Source organism: Pollicipes pollicipes, unplaced genomic scaffold (genome assembly GCF_011947565.3).
Source record: "Pollicipes pollicipes isolate AB1234 unplaced genomic scaffold, Ppol_2.1 Scaffold_3447;HRSCAF=4054_pilon_pilon_pilon, whole genome shotgun sequence".
In the NCBI taxonomy this organism is placed as follows: Eukaryota; Metazoa; Arthropoda; class Thecostraca; order Pollicipedomorpha; family Pollicipedidae; genus Pollicipes; species Pollicipes pollicipes.
The window spans coordinates 26,019,464-26,035,108 of NW_023596297.1; the positions used below are offsets into that span (position 1 = coordinate 26,019,464).

Sequence of the window (15,645 nt, forward strand, 5' to 3'; positions counted from 1 at the left end):
ATATATATATATATATATATATATATATATATATATATATATATATATGTATATAGGCTTCGTGTTAATGCCTTTGTGTTGGCGCGCGATGTTTGTGTGGAAGTCAGCCTGTCAACCGTGTGTTTTGGTTAGCCACGCATTGGTTGTCGCACGCTACCAAGCTGAGTGTCTCATGAGTTCGGAGGTCATACGCTGATGACCATGAGCGCAGCTTAAAGCGTAGAGTTTTGACCATGTCGTCTGTTCGCCTTGTGGCGTCGGTTAAACGGTGTCTCCTGGTATGTTAAAAGTCGTTTATTATCAGCACGAAAATTCCAAGCCCATGTTGCTGGTCAGGCTGGAGCGCCAAGTCTTGCGTGTTAATATCCAGCTGACTGCCGCCGGCGCTTGCTGGTCACTGGGCGGCGGCGACGGCACGCCGGTGATGATCGGCCCGGCCTCCCCTCCAGGTGATCATCCGCCAACCCAACGGGCGTATCCAGTTGATGTGCAAGGGCGCCGACACGGTCATCTACGAGCGGCTGGGCGACCCGCGCTACAAGGACGAGACGCTCTCGCACCTGGCCGAGTTTGCCAGCGAGGGCCTGCGCACGCTCTGCCTGGCCGTGGCTGACATCGGCGACCAGGAGTACACGGTACGGTGGCGACGGCTCCGCTGCTGCCTGGCCGTGGCTGACAACGGCGATCAGGAGTACACGGTACGGTGGCGACGGCTCCGCTGCTGCCGCCGCCGCCGTGCCGGGGTCAGACGCTGACCGTGCGCCCCATCACTGGGAGCCGACGCGTGGGGTGACTGAAGAGCCGCGGCGCACGTCTGGTGCGCCGGATATTGTCGGGTTAGCCGCGAATGCTGGAGCCTTATTAGTATTTTTACTCGACTGATCATCGCGGGTGCGTGGAGTGGTCCTCCATAGCAGAAGCCTTTCCCAGACCTTGTACACGACAGTACCGCTGTAGCTGTCGAGAGCAGCGATAAGACCACCACTGACCACGTAACCATGATTGACGGCTGGAGAAGAGCTGCAGGGCGTCAGGTGACCTCATCCAATGCTATACACTGGTCTGTTTTGTTCCAGTATCATAGTTACACCAGCCCTGCTGCACTGATGCAATGACTGGAGATCTTATTACGAGGCGGCTTGATTTTGTTTGGAAATTGTAGCTTGTAGACTTCAGGACAGTCAGGTACACCTCAGACACAGCCCAGACACAGAACATGTCTCCAACGCTGCAGGTCAGTGGTCAGATGTCGATATTTTGAGTTGGGACTCGGGCGCGGTAGCCCTGGCACGCGTAACACCGTCAAAATGTGTTGCAACCACGACAAAGCTGTCGGTAACCGACGGAAGGGAGCACGCCAGCGAGAAGCCGGAAACCGGCTAGGGGTTTAATTCCGAAAGCAAGCTAACGGATATTGGGGCTCTGACGGCTTACGGGCAACGGCCCTCTACGGCCGAGATTTCGATCGGCGAGCAGCTACCTGGCCAGTGCAAGTGTAAGTACAAATTTCGCCGGGCGTCGCGTTTAAAAGATGCGGTATTTTCTACCAAAAGTATGCACCGCAGTTGTGCGTGCCCATGCACTGCTTCACTCGTGTGAAGCTGTGTCGCACGATCGTGCCACGCTCGAACTGGCCGCGCTGGGTGTGGACTGGAGCCTCCGATGGCCGCCGGGCCGCACCCGAACTGGCCGCGCTGGGTGTGGACTGGAGCCTCCGGTGGCCGCCGGGCCGCACCCGAACTGGCCGCGCTGGGTGTGGACTGGAGCCTCCGGTGGCCGCCGGGCCGCACCCGAACTGGCCGCGCTGGGTGTGGACTAGAGTCTCCGTTGGCCGCCGTGCCACACTCGAACTGGCCGCGCTGGGTGTGGACTAGAGTCTCCGCTGGCCGCCGTGCCACACTCGAACTGGCCGCGCTGGGTGTGGACTAGAGTCTCCGCTGGCCGCCGGGCCACACCCGAACTGGCCGCGCCGGGTGTGGACTAGAGTCTCCGCTGGCCGCCGTGACACACCCGAACTGGCCGCGCTGGGTGTGGACTGGAGCCTCCGGCGACCCCCGCAGGAGTGGATGGAGACCTACCACAAGGCGTCGACGGCGATCCAGTGCCGCGAGGAGAAGATCGAGGACGCTGCCCGGCTGATCGAGACCAACCTGGTGCTGCTGGGCGCCACCGCCATCGAGGACAAGCTGCAGGACCAGGTGCGCGACGATCAGGGCGCGGAACTCAGCCATGGGGCTGGGGCCGGGGGCGGAACGCTGCGCGACTGTCTGGGGTCGGGGAAGGGGCGTTGCGTGACGGTGAGGGGCCGGTGGTGGGGCACTGCGCGACGGTGAGGGGCTGGTGGTGGGGCACTGCGCGGCGGTGGGGGGCTGGTGGTGGGGCACTGCTCGACGGTTAGGAGCCGGGGGCGGCGTGGTCAGGATCGGGGGAGGGGTACTGCGACAGCCTGGGGCCAGAGAGGGGCACTGCGCGACAGGGGTCGGGTTCGGGCGAGGCACTGGGTGACGGTAGGGCTCTTGCCGTTACCTCCGGGGTTCAGGACGCCGTGGTCCGCTGTTCCGTCACCAAAGCTTCTGTTCGGAGCGGTATTCTGTTGTCAAAAGAGCAACAGGAGGACCGTGTGTCATCGGACAATTTCTGTCGCAAGCATCACATGGGCTATGCGTAACATTGACGATGCTTAAAACTGGGCAAAACTTACGTCCTCAAATGGCTGGGTGCGGGGCGGCGGCGCAGATGGCACGAAACACTTGCCAGCTATGTTTATTTGGCCCGGATGCTGCGGATAGCAGGGTGATGGTTCTGGCCCTGTTGGCGTGCGGAATGCGGTGCAGAGGACCGTGCCATGGGCCGCGCGAACCCCAGTCTGTCACACGCGCAACCTCTTGGACGCCGGGCTGTTCTTCTCTGCCCCAAGTGGGGGGTCAGCGGGTGTGGCATGCGATCTCGTCGGATACGGTCATATTTTCTCGAAGGTGTTCCACTATTGCACCCTGATGAGATTCGGAGGGTTTGAGTACAATAGGCGAGCGTCCACAGAGCGTGGCCGACTGTTGGTCAAGTGGACGTCGGATGGTGTTTGTGAACAAACTTTTTAACGACCATAGAAGATCACGTTTCAGTTGGCGCCAGGTAGTTTCCCAGTGTGGCTATACTCAGGTAACCCGTTGGCTTGTTGATTTATTGCGTTACTAACGCAGGACGATTCCGCCTTGTCACTGGACGAGTTGCATGGCTTGCTCTCTAGAAAAATGTGCACAGACAATATAAATGCATCTCGTGTACAAGTCAAAACGTAATTTTCTATTCCGGCAATCCGCACACATCATGTCAGGTCACCACCGTGCATGATATCTAGTGGACCAGTCTGTTGGGACAACGCAATTGCGGCACCAAGGTGCGCGTAAACGCATGAGGTGCGTAACGCTGGTGTGCTCGCCGCTCGCGGCGCGTGCGCTGGAGCCGGCGCCGCGCCGCGCCGCGCCGTGACCGGACGTGTTGCCGCGCCGCCAGGTGCCCGAGACCATCGAGTCGCTGCTGGCGGCCGATATTCACGTCTGGGTGCTGACCGGCGACAAGCAGGAGACGGCCATCAACATCGGCCACTCGTCCCGCCTGCTCCACTCCAAGATGCCGCTGCTGCTTCTCAACGAGGACGGACTGGACGTGAGCGCGGGGGCTGGCCCGAGCTGGGGCGTGCTGGGCCGGGGCGGCCGCTTTGGTACCGGCGGCGCGGGGTCAACCACGTCATTACCTGGGTTGTGGCCCGCTGCGAGAGATACGCCGCGTGCGGACGGATGCACGCTGCTGATTATTGACATCCTTTTGACTTACAATGGCACGGTGCTCGTTTCGTGAGCGGATAGATACGATGAGACTCCCCTTTAACGAACTATGTCTTGCTGTGCCGCGTCGGCCGCGGTGTACATTGCGGCTGTGGCGCTGGGCTGGGCCGGACCTGACCCGACCGCCCGCTGACGAGGCGCGGGGCAGCCGCGCCTGTCGGCCGGCCGCGACGCTGACCTTCTGATGGCGCCGCCGGCAGCGGACACGCGCCGTGGTGACGGAGCGGCTGAACGAGATGCGGGAGCACCGCGAGGAGGCCGGCCAGGTGGCGCTCATCATCGACGGCCGAACGCTGCAGTACGCGCTGACGCACGAGCTGCGCGCCGAGTTCATGGAGCTGTGCCTGGGCTGCCGCAGCGTCATCTGCTGCCGCGTCAGTCCCGGCCAGAAGGCTGAGGTCAGCGCCAGACGGCGGCGGCGGCCGGCAGTCATGCTCTGGCTCCGGGTGTGCCCTGAGGCCTTAAACAGCCCGGTCAGATGACAGGCCATGGGGCCCTAACCAGTCTGGTTAGGGCCTGAGATGGGCCTCAGTTGACTGCACTTGCTCGGCAGAGAGAATGTTCTCCGCATTCAGAATTCGGTCCTGTTTGTTTCTGCCGAACACTCCTGGGTGAGAACGTTGTGTCGGAACACGCTTATTGCTAAGTTGACTGGACACCGTGGTGTCCGCAGTCCCGAACCCAGGAGGTATCACGTGACGTCTGTCCGCGGTCTTGCGTCCACCTTGCGCTGGGCCTGCGCGCCGCTGCTTGGTGGTGTCGATGGTCGTCGTGGCGCTGGTGACCGAGCCCCGGTGCCGGCAGATCACCGAGCTGGTGACACAGCAGACCAAGGCCGTCACGCTGGCCATCGGCGACGGCGCCAACGACGTGGCCATGATCCAGGCGGCGCACGTGGGCGTGGGCATCGCCGGCGTGGAGGGCCTGCAGGCGGCGCACGCCTCGGACTACGCCATCGGCCAGTTCCGCTTCCTGGCCCGCCTACTGCTCGTGCACGGCGCCTGGAACTACAGCCGGCTGACGAACGTCATCCTATACAGCTTCTACAAGAACATCTGCCTGTACGTGGTGGAGCTGTGGTACGCCATCTACTCCGGCTGGTCCGGGCAGGTGGTATTCGAACGCTGGACCATCGCCGCCTACAATCTGGTGAGTGCCCGCCGCGGGCGTCTCCTCTGAAACCTTGCCGGGAGACGGACGGAACGCTTTTGGATGAGGTGCACCCAGTTGTCCCCGGAATCGTGTTCTCCTTTCATAAAGCCAATTTGACACATAGAGCTACAGAGACGCTTTGAATGATGTGTGGCGTGCCTCACAGTTCCGGCGTTTATTACCCCCGGTGTTGTTGGGTTTGAGGACGAGGTCGGAATGGCGGCTGCGCTTCGGTAGCGCCACGTACTTGGCGTCGTCGTCCCGGGAGCAGTCGTGAAAGGCTTGCCGCATGACGCTGGGCAGCCGTGGCTGGGCTGGGTGGGGCGCCGGGCGCCGCTGGCAGGTTCTGTCCCGCTGTGTGTCCGCACCGGTGTCAGTGACGCTCGGGCCCCCGGCGCCGCCAGCTCTTCACCTCCGTGCCGCCGCTCATCATGGGCTTCATCGACCGCTCGTGCAGCGCCGAGACGCGTATGAAGTACCCCCAGCTCTACAAAACCTCACAGCAGGGACAGCTCTTCAGCGTCCAGGTCGGTACCCCGCGGTCACGTGGTGCCCACTGCGGGCGGGGTCACGGTGGATCGCAGTGGTGTCGGCTATTCAGTACCTCGGGCGTCGTTGGGCGTCGCGTGTGTACCTAGCTGCTAAGTGGCGGGTGTTATTAAGTGGGTGGTCAAGGCTAGCTGACATGAAGCAGCACTGTCGAATGCAATTTGTGAACAAGAGACGGAACTAGATACCGTCTTAATGACCGGAGTCCTCATTTTGGTCGTGCGATGATGACGGGGTTAAGTTGGTCAGCACTCACTGAGCCCACAGCTGCCATTCATTGAAATGATTGGATGGTCTGGTCATGACGTACTTCTGGGCGGATTTTTTCATACTGCGATACTGCGCCCGGGACAGCCTGCCGACTCACTTAGAAGGCAGATTTGTGAATCTGTTCGGACGATCAGGGCCCTGGCTGCCGCGTGTCCCCGGATAGATGCTCTGCTACTGGGACAGCATGATAGCCTCACCGTGATAGTTAACTCATCGTAGCTCACTGGTCCCCGGAGAAACGTTAACTCACCGCCCCTGCACAGCCATACTGGCGAACATTTACAGCAGCACGGTCGCCTGTGTAAATTGCGGTCTCCTTCGGTCCGATTTCCCCGTCAGATGCACTAGATCTTGGGACGAGGCCCAGTCCTGATATTTGGCCCTCAGTGCTGTCGCGCCCCCTCGACATATCAACAACACACGCTTCATGACAACAGCAGACATCCTGTGAACGGGCCACATTCGGTCAGCAACGTGATGCCGCCCAGTGCCGGTACGGCGGTTCTGGCCATCGGCTTGATCGTCCGCCATCGCCGCCGGCCCCAGCTGCTTTTCTCAGCGATGTGGCCTCAGTGTTCTCACCGCCAGTGCCTGTCTGGACTCGCGCGGTCTGACTCGGCCCGATTTGTCTGTCTGAACTCGCGCGATCTGACTCCGCCAGAGCTGCCTGTCTGGACTCGCGCGGTCTGACTCGGCTCGAGCTGTCTGGACTCGCGCGGTCTGACTCGGCCCGATCTGGCATGACCTGGCACGACCCGGACATTTGTTCTGAATGTGACCTCCCCTGACCCTCATGAATGTGGCGGGGGCGGTGGCGCTCTCGGTGACGCTGTGCTGACTGGCCTGACGTGACCTGACCTGACTATGGCAGGTTTCTGGCTGTGGATCATCAATGCGTTGGTGCACTTGGTTGTGCTGTGCTGACTGGTCTGACCTGACCTGACCTGACCTGACCTGGCCTGGCCTGGCCTGGCCTGGCCTGGCCTGGCCTGATGACCCGACTCTGGCAGGTTTTCTGGCTTTGGATCATCAACGCGTGGGTACACTCGGTGGTGCTGTTCTGGTTGGCCTGACCTGGCCTGACCTGACGACCTGACCTGACCTGACCTAACTTGACCTTACCCTGGCAGGTTTTCTGGCTGTGGATCATCAACGCGTTGGTACACTCGGTGATGCTGTTCTGGCTGTCGTTCGGCGCCATGGAGCAGGACGTGGCGTGGTCCAGCGGCAGGAATGCTGGCTACCTCATGCTCGGCAACATGGTCTACACGGTGTGTACTCTTGGCCGCTGTCGCGTGGCAGAAAGCAGTACACATATGTTCTATCTGACGATCTGCTAATCTGAGGTGTTCCCCGGCGATGTCTGTGGTATGATGAAATGTACTTTTCGCTGTATAAAACGTGTTAACTATAGTCGTGTTCCGCGGATTCCCTCAGTATATGCGTATTGATGCTTCCTTCACTGCTCTGGTAAGTTACGGAGTATTTTTATTATTATTTTCCAGGTACCTGTATTTTCACCACCTTGATTGCTGTAACATGCCATCGCTTAATCAGCCGACAAGCTTTGGCGTCCCTTGTGCTGCTTTCTCGCGGTAAGGTTTCTCCCACCGATCAATTAGCATCACACAATCGACCATTCCCGCTCGTGAGCGTTCGCCACCCTGCGGGGCTCGGCTGGTACGGCGGGGCTGGACATCGCCCGATCATCGTCGGGTGCCGGGAGAGTGCGTGCTGCCGGCCGCGGCCATTGCGCGCGGACGCAGTGGTGCCGCGGTGTCTGCCTGTCCGGCCCGCGGCGGTGCTGTGTGGTGACGGCGTCTGACCGTCCGGCCCCCGGCAGTACGTGGTGGTGACGGTGTCGCTGAAGGCTGGTCTGGAGATGAAGGCCTGGACGTGCCTGACCCACCTGGCCATCTGGGGCTCGATCGTCGTCTGGTTCGTCTTTCTCTTCGTGTACGCCCAGCTGCCGTTGGCGGACGACATCCTCGGTCTGCACACCATGATCTTCAGCTCGCCCGTCTTCTGGTTCGGCCTGCTTCTGGTGCCGACCGTCACCATACTGCCGGACGTGCTGTTCAAGAGGTGGGCACGCCGCTGCTGTCGGCCGGCCTCGCGCGCTGGACCGCCAGCACGGCCCGCGGTCCGCCGCAGACGCCGCCGGCACGGAGCTCCCGCGCGACCTGAGCCGCCTCACAGGCCGCCAATGTTTGAAGCTGGTCGTGTCAGTTGGTATGGGCGCTTGTCATTTCCGGCAGGGGTAGCCACAGTTTGCAGGTAACCACCTAATCTTGAACTGGGCACAAATTATCTTTATTTTTAACCACCCTCAGCCTTTTAAAAAAGTTGTCTGTTTATCAATATTTTCTTTACTTAGTTGAGTTCAGCTAGTTTAAGACCCCAGGACCCGTCTTATTATCTACAACTCTGCCTGGTCCTTTCGTGTCGCTCCGCGGCAGGTATGGCTCGATTTCGTCAACAGTTGAGTGGTCCAGCGCACCAGTTTACACCTCACCCCAACTCATGGCAGCTGCCTCCTGGCGTCAAATTTAGTGATAAATCGCGCGCAAACCGGTCTCAGCGTGAGCCGGTGCGGTTCAACGGGCGCTAATCTCGCGCGTATCTGTCACGCGCAAATCGGTCTCAGCGTGGGCCCGTACGGTTCAACTGGCGCTAATCTCGCGCGTATCTGTCACGCACAAATCGGTCTCAGCGTGGGCCCGTACGGTTCAACCGGCGCTAATCTCGCACGTATCCGTCACGCGCAAAACGGTCTCAGCATGGGCCGGTGCGGTTCAACTGGCGCTAATCTCGCGCGTATCTGCGAAGCGTTTGTCCTTGCAAGAGCGTTTGAAGCATTTCTGCAGTGTTTACAGCAACAGCATAATTCGTTGTTAGTCCATCTCTGTTGGTAGCTAGTTGGTATGAGACGTAGTGGAAAGTAGAGGAGAATGGGCAGATGGCTAGGCAGTTAGAGGGTACGTGGAACAGCCAGTACATCAGAGGTAACAGACACAAACAGCCTCATAATAGTCCTGTTTCCGGACAGGGGTCCCAATGAAGTGTGCTGCGGTCCAAGGCTGATAGCGGCGCGTGAAGGATGACCTTGACTTTGGCATACATATTCCATCCACCAGCTAATTTCATGCGACATTATCTTGCAGCTTGACACGGACGTGTAGAAAAACTGCATAGCGTTGCGGATGACTTTGAAATAAGGTGTTAGGGTGAAAGCTGCATCACGCACAAGGCATCACGCTCGGTGCTCGGTGAAGCCGGCTGCTGGTTGTGTGTGAGCAGTGCCGCCCGCTTCATGAGACGGCGCCTACCTGCGGGGGCACGGCCGGTGTTCTGCCGTGCCTTCGGGGCGCCCCTTCCCCCTCCCCGTCCGCTGACTGGCCGCCTCCGTTTCGACAGCGTCGTCAACACCGTGAGCACGTCGCTGACGGACAAAGTGCGGGAGAGCGAGATCAACTCCAAGGACCCAGCCGTTCTGCTGGCCGGAGATGGCAAGCAAAAGTACGGCGCGCGCGTCGCACCCCTCGCCGCTCGGTAGCGCCTCCAGGCGCCGTCCTCCCGCTCCCCTCCGTGTGCTCCCCCTGCGACTGCAGCAAATCTCTGGTGTTGTCTGCTTACTGTGTTAATGTCTTTCATGCACATTGTTCAGTGTGTGTTTTCGAGTGCTTGGCTTACATGAAGTCTTTTTTCCTCAAAACCTTCGCTGCTATTGTCGATGCGTGGCTGAATGTGTGGGTTTTGTTTTTCAGTCTAGAGCCCATTCGGTTTGAAGACGCCATGTTTGGGAGCATCCCAGGCAGCTACCTCTCTGTTCGCGACTTTGGTTTGTAGCCGATCGTTTTTTCGCCCTGCTAATTTCACTTTTGGCCCTGTCACTTGCACATGTAGACTGAACGTTTCTCGGTTTAGTTTGCAAAGTACGTTTTAATATCCGTTAAGTTGTCGGGTAACGTTTCGTTGTTATGGAGAGTGATATCAATCGACTTATTGGCGTTTCGGTGTTGGTGCTGCCATATTGTACGCATAATGGCTGTGTTATGTCGTAGTTTTTTGGTACATTGATTTGCGCTGTCTTCCTGTTGTGCCATGCGCGGGCATAACATTTAATGCGTCCAGATACTTGCTCACCTCCTTAACGTTGTTAAACGCATTCTGTTACGCTATTCAATAACATTGCAACCCGATCTCCTGCCTATGGTCTCAGCATGCCGCTGGTAATTGTTCCTCGCCGACGGTACGCTGCCTGCGCTGGTCGAGGCATCTTAACCCTAGCTAACGCCGTGACGTGCGGGCTGCCAGCTTAAAGCCTGGTGGCGCGACCGGTGGCCATGGCCGGGACGCGCGCTCTGGCGGGTGGCGGTCGTGTGACGCGCCGCCGCCCGCCGCGTCCCCAGCCGCGCCCCTCCCCGCCGACCCCGGGTCGTGCCGCTCCGGAGATGGCGCCTTCGACGCCGGCCTCGCGTCGGACGAGCGCCGGCCTCTGCTGCCAGAGCAGCAGTCCCCCGTAAGCAGCGGCCCGCGCCCGGCCGCCGGGCTCCGCGGCCGCACGGGCGGCCGCCGCTGGTGGTGGCTGTCCTATCCGGGGTGGTGGTGGTGCTGCTGCTGCTGCTGCTGCTGCCGCTGCCGCTGCCGCTGCCGCCGCCGCTGCCGCCGCACTGGCGACGTCCGTCTCTCGGCTACTGGTCCGCCCGGGCGGTGGCGCCGACGGCCTTGTGTGGCTTCTGCTTTCCTGCGATCTCTCTTTCTCTCCCTCGGTGCCCAAGGACGCTACGCGGCCTGCGCTTGGCGCGGGGGTGCTGGATGGAGGCCGTCCAGGAGGCCTCGCTTTCTCGCCACCTCTCATCGCACTTGCGTGCCGCACGAGCCGTCGCATGCGTGCCCTCCGTGCTGGGCCGTCGCATGCGTGCCCTCCGCGTCGCGTGCCGCGTGAAGCTCGGCCCGACGCGCGGACCTTGCTGACCGTGGCGCGGCCGTTGCAGGCTGACGGAGACGGCGCGGCTGCTGCGCAACGTCAAGAACGTGTTCCGACGCACCACCACCCGCGTCGACCTGGAGGTAGAGCTCTCCCGTGAGTACTGGGGCGGGCCAGCTCCCCTCCCCCCCCCCTTCGATGGGTACCGGGGGGACCAGTTGTTCGTGAGTACTGGAAAGTGGAGCTCTGTTTTGGGTGCCGGGGGAAGGGGGACTCCTCGTAAGCACCAGGGTCTTTCGTGAGCACTGAGGGAAGGTTGCTCTCGGTTGAGCACAGGGCATTGGTCTCCCATGAGTGCCGTGGAGGTCACGCCTTTGAAAAGTGGAGCTCTTCTGTGGGCTTTGGGAAAGGGGCTTGCCGTGAGTTTTGGATGAGGTTTTCCATAAGGACCAGAGGAAGCACGTGAGTACTCCCGGAGGGAGGCTGTCAGGTAGGCAGCCATGGTCCGGGGACGGGGACCGCCTTCCGTGAATGGGAGTGGAAGGGGAGCGCTCTCTCTCTCTCGCCCTCTCTCTCTCTCTCCTCTCTCTCTCCTCTCTCTCATCTCTCTCTCTCTCTCACTCGCTCTTGTCTCTGTCTCTGTCTCTTCTATGTCTCTGTCTGTCCCTGTCCTGTCTCTGTCTCTGTCTCTGTCTCTGTCTCTGTCTCTGTCTCTGTCTCTGTCTCTGTCTCGTCTCTGTCTCTGTCTCTGTCTCGTTCTCTGTCTCGTCTCGTCTTGTCTGTCTCTGTCTCTGTCTTGTCTCGGTCTCTGCTCTGTCTCTGTCTCTGTATCTGTCTCTGTCGCTGTCTCTGTCTCGTTCTCTGTCTCTGTCTTGTCTTGTCTCTGTCTCTGTCTGTATCTGTCTCTGTCTCTGTCTCTGTCTCTGTCTCTGTCTCTGTCTCTGTCTCTGTCTCTGCTCTGTCTCGTCTCTGTCTCTGTCTCTGTCTCTGTCTCTGTCTCGGTCTCTGTCTCTGTCTCTGTCTCTGTCTCGTCTCTGTCTCTGTCTCTGTCTCTGTCTCTGTCTCTGTCTCTGCTCTGTCTCTGTATCTGTCTCTGTCTCTGTCTCTGTCTCTGTCTCTGTCTCTGTCTCTGTCTCTCTCTCTCTCTCTCTTCTCTCTCTCTCTCTCTCTCTCTTCTCTCTCTCTCTCTCTCTCTCTCTTCTCTCTCTTCGCTCTCTCTCTCTCTCTCTCTCTCTCTCGCTCTCTCTCTCTCTCTCTCTCTCTCTCTCTCTCTCTCTCTCTCCTCTCTCCGAAGGGTTGGAATTCGGGTGGGTACCAGGTTGTTGGGTGCTCTCCTACGAGCTTCGGGGATCAGGAGGTTCTCTGTCGTCCAGGGGGTTCTCTGTCGCTGCTTGTTGGAGGGGTGGGTCCCCCACGTGGGCCGAGAGAGAGTGTGTCCTCTAGCGGTGTGTGCCAGCTGATGTGATGGCTGTAGTCTGCGGCGTCACCACTGGTGTCGCGCTGAGTAACACGCCCACACGGGCGTGTCTTGCTTACACTGGTAGTGTGGTTCGTGTTCGTTGCTGGCGTTACATGTCGGTTATCAGGTGTCAGTCAGCCAGAATGCGTCGCGTTGTTCGCGTCATCCAGTGAACCAGAAACTGCGTTCCGATGGATGGTGGCTGAGGTCAGGCACGCCGGCTTACCTGTCGTGCATGCGCGGCCAGTTGGAACATTTCTCGTAACTACCGTTCGTGTTTTGCAGATGGATATGCGTTCTCTCAGGAAGAGGGTGGGGCCGGGCCCAGGCTGCTATAATTAGAGCGTAAGACACAACTCGGCCCAAACCACCGGCATGTAACTTGGCCTTGGGCGGGCTCGCGATGTGCCAGCGCAAGACGACGTTCGCGTCGGCAAAAGGTCGGCATTCAAGGTCTCCGTGGATGTGTGCACGAGCCCAAGACCACCGCACTTAAGATGTTTGTAAGTGACGCATGGCAAGACCAGTCCCATTTTCACAGGCATGTTAGCTTACGGCAAGACGGCCCCACCCCTGGGGCCGGACGGCGCTTAGTCGGTCTGTAAGTTGATATGGTGACATGGCAATGGCCTCGCCGCCATGTAGGCGGTGTTGTGAACGGCGCGACGTCGCGAGTATATGAAAAGCACCGCAGTGCAGAAGCCGCTGCGACTGGCGCATGTCGTCGCGTCGCTGCTCGCTGCTTATGGGCGGATCGTCCATGAGCCAAATGGGAGAGGTTGGTCGGAGTTCGCTTCGGCGTAGCTGCTTTGTCATCATCGTACTCGTAACCGGTTTTTGTTGTAATGTGCCCGTCAATGACCCGCATTCTCGCACTCCACACATTCAGCTGCGAGTCCATCGAGGCACACGTGTTCCTCCCCGGCATGCCACGACGTGCCCGAGCATCGGGTCGCGCAGGTGACTCCCAAGGTCGACGGGCGTGACGTGGGGTCCGACGATATCGCCACCTGTCGGGCCACAGCGGGATCCACCTGACGGCCCACCCGTGCACTCTCCGCTGTTGTGTGCGCCGCCGCGGGGCCGTGCCGTGCCGTCTCCGGGTTGCGGTGCGGGGGCGCCGCCGCGGCTGCACCTCCCGTCGGGGTGGGACGATGGCGCGACGCTCGGACGGCCTGGGGGCACCGCCCTGCCCAATCAGGCGCCCCTGCCGCGTCGGCGGCGCTGATCGACGGCGTGTCTGCCGTCGGCTGGTCTGCTGCCAGCCGACGGCGTCCGTGCCCCCCCCCCCCCCCCTCCCGACCATCGCCGGCGCCGGAACGGCGAGGGCAGCCAATGCATGGCAGCCAGCGTGGGCAGGACTCGGGCATTACCGGAGCGGGCGGAGGGCAGTGGGGCTGGGAAGTGCTGTGAGTTGCGCACGCTGGCGGAGGAGGCGCGACACCGCTCGAAGAACTGCGAAGGAATGCACGTTTGATATCGACGAAGATCAATCTAATCGGTTGATTTCACAACAGGCTTGTTCGATTCGCTTGCGGTGGTTTGGTTTTGTTGATGCATTCGCCTGGTACAAATGTGTTCTGATCTCAGTTGTTTACGCGTCGGTCGTGGGCGACTCGCTGGAGGGTACGCTTCGCGCGCAGCGTGCGCGCATGGATGGGGGAACACTATGTTGGGGTGGTTGGCTACGGCGGTCGTCAGTCGACTGGCGAGAGTTGTCTGGAAAGAGGCGTGCTTGGCGCCCCGCTGATGCATTTAAAGTCTTTCGGCGAGGGACGTTTGTTATACCGTGTGATTTGTTCGATGCCGTGGTACGGGGCCGAGCGCGCTGTCCTCGTCGCGGCGCAGGCTCGCCCGGCTCGCGATTTTTATATGTGTTTCTCTCGGCTATGCGTTGCTCGCTGGTGTCGGCTGCCGCAGAGCAACACCGTTCTGGTCATGACAAGGTTGCAACAGGTACCGAGTCGTGGGCGCGCGCGGTGATCCGAGCCCGGACGTCGGCTTCCCATCGGGAGAAGTATCATGCCCTTTTCTGTGCGAATTCGGTATCAATACATGTGCATACCGCTTGACGTTTAGCTCCCCAAGCCCCCCAGCCGCAGACCGCGTTCGTAGCGGACCGGTGGTGCGGCCGCACGTGCAGCGCGTTAAACCCCCGATGTTGCCCACGCAGGACACGGCTGTGTTGGCGGTGTCCTGCGTGGTGGTAAGGACGGCTGCTGACCGATGCGTTCGCCATCGGAGGATGTCCCATCATCGCGTGCCGGCTACCTCGGGTCGCGTCAGCACCAATCACAGCACTTGCTGTGGTAGACCCAAGATTTGATCCAAACCCACGAAAACCCAAGATTCGATCAAATTTAGCAATTCTACCATACTTCTGTTGCTTGACAATTTAAGCATGTGCTTCTTGCATCTTCAGCGAACGCCATGGTGCCTCAACCAAGTGGCTCTGTCGGGCGCGTATGCGCCTGTCACGTTCGTTCCTCGCTGCCCTGGCCACGTACCGTACATCCTCCGATGGTTTTTGCACTGCGTCGCGGACTCCAGAGAGGGACTGGGGCAGAACCTGTGCGTTAGTCTGCTGGGCTGCCGAACGGAAATACAACAAAAACGAAGCGCCGCTCCCTGCCAGGTGCAGGCGAACCGCCCAGCTCCCGCCGGTAGATCCAGTTTGCCCCGGTCGCCTGCTTGGCAAAAGGGCTGCGATTTGACCAACTAGTTAGGTCCCATTCCCAAGTGACCGTTTTTGTGCTGACCGTGCCGGTGTGACGAGCGCAGAGCTGCGGTCGAAACAGGGAGTTGGCGGTGGCGATGCAGCGGAGGTGTCGCCGCCGAGCGCGCGCGCGCCAATGCGCCTGTAAGCGTGCTCCGTTAGTTCGGGAGTCGGCGAGTCTAGCTCTGTCGCTCTCGTGGGCGGCGCGAGACACTCTGTTGGATTTTGTCAGTGATGGCGTGTCGCGTAGCTTTTGTACGGGTTGAGCATCGTTCCGGAGCCCACGTTTCGCCCCCCCCCCCCCCCCCCCCCCCCCCCCCCCCCCCCCCCCCCCCTCCCGCCCCCCCCCCCCCCCCCCCCCCCCCCCCCCCCCCCCCCCCCCCCCCCCCCCCCCCCCCCCCCCCCCCCCCCCCCCCCCCCCCCCCCCCCCCCCCCCCCCCCCCCCCCCCCCCCCCCCCCCCCCCCCCCCCCCCCCCCCCCCCCCCCCCCCCCCCCCCCCCCCCCCCACCCCCCCCCCCCCCCCCCCCCCCCCCCCCCCCCCCCCCCCCCCCCCCCCCCCCCCCCCCCCCCCCCCCCCCCCCCCCCCCCCCCCCCCCCCCCCCCCCCCCCCCCCCCCCCCACCCCCCCCCACACCCCCCCCCCCCCCCCCCCCCCCCCCCCCCCCCCCCCCCCCCCCCCCCCCCCCCCCCCCCCCCCCCCCCCCCCCCCCCCCCCCCCCCCCCCC

At 61.1% G+C, this 15,645-nt stretch overlaps 1 protein-coding gene across 3 annotated transcripts in view; it reads left to right on the forward strand.

The window, feature by feature from the left end:
• The window catches only part of LOC119091238 (putative phospholipid-transporting ATPase IA), a 35,926-nt gene extending 23,377 nt beyond the window's left edge, over nucleotides 1–12,549 (forward strand). The window contains exons 10-21 of one of the 3 annotated variants that reach the window (XR_005093385.1): nucleotides 450–635; nucleotides 2,061–2,198; nucleotides 3,514–3,666; nucleotides 4,046–4,243; nucleotides 4,650–4,994; nucleotides 5,402–5,524; nucleotides 6,947–7,087; nucleotides 7,660–7,901; nucleotides 9,234–9,335; nucleotides 9,584–9,657; nucleotides 10,814–10,902; nucleotides 12,491–12,508. Coding sequence is in view for 2 of the 3 variants with exons in the window: in XM_037213898.1 (XP_037069793.1) it covers nucleotides 450–635; nucleotides 2,061–2,198; nucleotides 3,514–3,666; nucleotides 4,046–4,243; nucleotides 4,650–4,994; nucleotides 5,402–5,524; nucleotides 6,947–7,087; nucleotides 7,660–7,901; nucleotides 9,234–9,335; nucleotides 10,814–10,902; nucleotides 12,491–12,543 (1,770 nt within the window). In the remaining variant the exon portion in view is untranslated. Of the gene's footprint in view, nucleotides 1–449; nucleotides 636–2,060; nucleotides 2,199–3,513; nucleotides 3,667–4,045; nucleotides 4,244–4,649; nucleotides 4,995–5,401; nucleotides 5,525–6,946; nucleotides 7,088–7,659; nucleotides 7,902–9,233; nucleotides 9,336–9,583; nucleotides 10,019–10,813; nucleotides 10,903–12,490 lie in introns of those variants that run through there. The other 2 variants (XM_037213898.1, XM_037213899.1) reach the window with 2 other exon arrangements.
• Nucleotides 12,550–15,645: the final 3,096 nt, after the last annotated feature.